Source organism: Drosophila innubila, assembly GCF_004354385.1.
Source record: "Drosophila innubila isolate TH190305 chromosome 2L unlocalized genomic scaffold, UK_Dinn_1.0 4_B_2L, whole genome shotgun sequence".
Lineage (NCBI taxonomy): Eukaryota > Metazoa > Arthropoda > Insecta > Diptera > Drosophilidae > Drosophila > Drosophila innubila.
In genome coordinates this window covers 1,130,509-1,134,233 of record NW_022995372.1, presented here as the reverse complement: position 1 = coordinate 1,134,233, position 3,725 = coordinate 1,130,509, and the positions used below count along the sequence as shown (strand labels likewise).

At 34.7% G+C, this 3,725-nt stretch overlaps 1 protein-coding gene across 1 annotated transcript; it reads right to left on the bottom strand.

Moving 5' to 3' along the window:
- Positions 1-1,743: 1,743 nt before the first annotated feature.
- Positions 1,744-2,587, bottom strand: LOC117781495. Its single transcript, XM_034618266.1, has 2 exons — positions 2,093-2,587; positions 1,744-2,032 (listed from the first exon to the last, which is right to left on the bottom strand). Exons 1-2 carry the CDS (start codon positions 2,402-2,404, stop codon positions 1,889-1,891), a joined length of 456 nt encoding a protein of 151 aa, XP_034474157.1. The 5' UTR covers positions 2,405-2,587; the 3' UTR covers positions 1,744-1,888.
- Between the last annotated feature and the right edge of the window lie 1,138 nt (positions 2,588-3,725).

Here is a 3,725-nt window from a genome sequence, read left to right as displayed (position 1 = left end):
AGTGTGTCACAGTGTGCAGTGGTGATTTGTGGGTGTGGCAAGTAACTTTACAACCTGTGCACTTGAGATGACCACAGTTGCGAGCTGAGAGAGTCTCATAATCATCACATTTCCCTAACAGGCTACTGGCCACGTGTTCTCAGTCCTCTACTCAATTCTCAGTGCTCAGTCCTCTGTCCGCATTTCCAGCTCAGGTACATAACAATTCAGGCGTTTTCCCAGCAGCGGACGAAAAAACCAATAGCAAGGATTTCCCTCACACATGGGACAACAAACGGTGGGAAAATGTCGCCCAGTTATAAAATCGCATTTTATGATAATGTTGCTAATATCGTCGATAGTTGTCGAAGCGGAGCTGGAGGAAATACCACATGGAAATTTCTTGAATAACCAGGGAAAGAGAGAGAGAGAGAGAGAGACTGAGACCGAGACAGAGACAGCTTGGTCCCCGCCTTTTGGGAACTGGGAAGATCCATTTAGCACGAACCAAAACTAACAACATATGTAACTTTGACTCGTGTGTTTTTTTCTTCCATCTACCATTTTCATTTTTCTTTCAAGCGCCGTGTAATGTGTGTGAAATTCTTGCCGCTTTCCTTGAGAAATTCCTTTAGCACGCCTGGCGCTATGGGAAAAGCACATTTTGCCGTAGAAATGCACATTATCATGTGGCACAACAACAGATCGCACCTACGTCTTGGTACGTGCTCTTTACCAATGTTCATACACACACATGTCCCAGTTAACAGTTCCCAGTTGCCGTTTTTCGGCATGTTCCGCTTGTTTTTCCAATCATCTCCCGGCCATACTTTGCCAAAAAGGTAGAGGCGCTAAAATTTGTTTAGCAAGGCTCAGCTGGAGTTTACCTTTGGCGGGAATTTACTTTTAGCCAAAAACATCAGCCTGAGAAAGTCGAAGGTGACGCAGAGGTGAGAGAAAGGCCAAAATTGGCTATCACTGCGCTAGTGACGAAAGGCGACCAGCAATATATGCAGCAAATTTGGAAAATTTCCTATGACTGCCCGATGTATTAAAAATATATACATGTGGGTCTATAAATGAAACTTTATAATCTGATGACTTAAATTTCAACAATTAGAGTAACTCCAATTAATACGGTTAAGGTGCATTTAAACCAAGGCTTTTATACCATTTTAAACTAGTAGTGTTGAAATAAATTGTGTGTAATTTTTTTTTTGAACCGAACCTTTTATTTTTAAAAGCGGTTCGGCTAGGTTCGGGCTTGCGGAGTAAATATTTTCAATGGTTCGTTTCATGATCCGGTTCAGCTTTTAGTTCCGAACCGGTTTTCAGCCTTGGTTTAAGCTCCTCTAAAAAATATGACTCGATTTTTCTGAGCTATTCACATTTTGAACTAAAAATGTGTGTTTTTTTAAAAACGCGTAACAGGCAGAAGGAGGCGTGGCAGACCCTATAAAGTATATATATTCTTGATCAGCATCAATTGCCGAATTTTCACTTAGAACTCCAAGATGTTTATATTTATTGCAATTTTGATTTATTCCGACTGCAAGTGGACAACGTTCGTTTCGATTAATCACGAAATTCAGACCGGGTAAAAATTGTAAGAAATCTTGAGAGCTCTAAAATTACATATATAACTTGTGAGTCATTATTCTTTAAATGAAGCTGAATCATGGATATATATTATATATGTTTTATAAATAAACTTGTGGGTTATGAATCATGGGTATATATTAAATATGTTGTATAAATATACATAAAAGAACTAAAATTTGGGCAATGATTTATAAAAATGAGTTCTGCTTGTAAAATGTAGTAATTATCATATCATGTGAATAATGCATTAATCAATCATGGGTATAATAACAGCAAAATCTAAACATAATGGAAAGGAAGGAAGATTTCAAAAATACATTTCCTCTATTTCCTCCTCTATTTCGTCCTCTATTTCGTCCTCTATTTCCTCCACTACTTCCTCTACTTCCTCTATTGTGTCACTATAAGAAAGTTGCATGTTTAGTAAATTTGATTTCGGAATAGATCCAAGCTGAAATTAAATAAATAATAAAATATATATTATATTCATTATATAGCATCTAGTATATACCTGAGTCAATAAAATGTTTTTGAATTGAATGCTGGTTGTCATATTAAGCTCGAATGGGCGATCTGGTTGAAATCCTCTCGCTTTTAATGAATCCAATAGTAATGGAAGAAATTTCTCATCGATGTAATTACAATGACAAGTTAGATCCTTTAATGATGAACATTCTTTTACCAATCGCAAAATGTTAATTTGTTCTAAATTTCTCGTACATATTTTCTCTAATTGCGTTTTGAAAAGTTCATCAATTGAACTTGATGGTATGTCCAAACAGTCGAGGTGTTTAAGAGCACGAAGTTTAGATATACGTGACATTGCTGTTTTGCACAAAATTAAATGATCTAAAACCAGAACTTGTAGCTGGTGTTCGTATCCGCTGTCTAACTTGAATATTTCATCTGGCCTATAAGGGCGAAAGTGTATATGACACAACACAATGTGAGTCACTTGCGAAAAGTGCGGAATAAATAAATTTAAATTAAAAAATTTCAATTTCTCCAATTTTTTACAATATATAGCCAAACGTCTTAGCGTTGCTTCTTGAACATAATCGATAGTTAACACACGAAGATGTGCAAGTAAAGTGGAGATATCCTCAACGTCATCGGTTTTAATAAAATAAATTCTTAGTTCTTCCAATTGAATCAATGTATTCAACTGCTTTCCTGCCAAATAAATTTATTATTTTATTATTCTGTAAGATTAAGGCTTACATACTTTGGTTCTCGTTCAAACTATTGCAGAAAATGTTTAGGGAACGTAGATTTCAACATTTGATCATTTTAAGCTTTATTTTAATAAAGTTATCAAGATCCATCATTATTTTCCAAGCATATTACGATTGCATTTATAGTTTTTGGGACTTAAAGTTTTTTTATCCTCGAAAGTTTCAAGTTGTTCGCAGATAAGTATTAAAATATCAAAATGAAAATCTAAAATATTAAGATCCATTTTATAGTTTATTTATTCCGACAGCGAGTTTAAGACGTTCGAATCGAGCAATCGCGATATTCAGACTGAGTAATTTTGAGCTGTAAATAGGAGAATAATAATAAAAGGGAATTGAATTATGAATATGAAAATATATATGGTGTATGAGTAATGCGCGTTCTTATATAAATATATAAAGTGATCCTGAAATAGACGACACCATATCAGACAAAACAAAAGAGTTACCGAGCGTTCGTCGGTCAAATGAATAGGATAGCGAATTTATTTATATAAGATTGTATGCTGTACATCTGTCCAGGTAGATTTATACATTTTTGGAAATTCTACCTTTTCAGTTAAATGTCGTTTTTAACAATGTTAGTAGTGACTTGTAATAAATTTGAATTAGGCCAAGATGTTAGCTGAAATATAATAAACGTTTTAAAATAAGTATATCTTATATCTTGATACATATTTCATTTACTTGACTCATTACCTTTGATTTCGAGTAATTGAAAAGTGGTACATTTAGTCGGAATGGTCGATCAGCTTGAAAACCTCTCGCCTTCAATATATCCAAAAGTGTAGGGAGAAATTCCTCATAAGTTTTGATGTCATCACCATGACAACCAAGAGTATTTAATGACGAGCATTCATTCACCAATCTCAATATATCAATTTGGCTTATGCTTTCCGCCCATATATG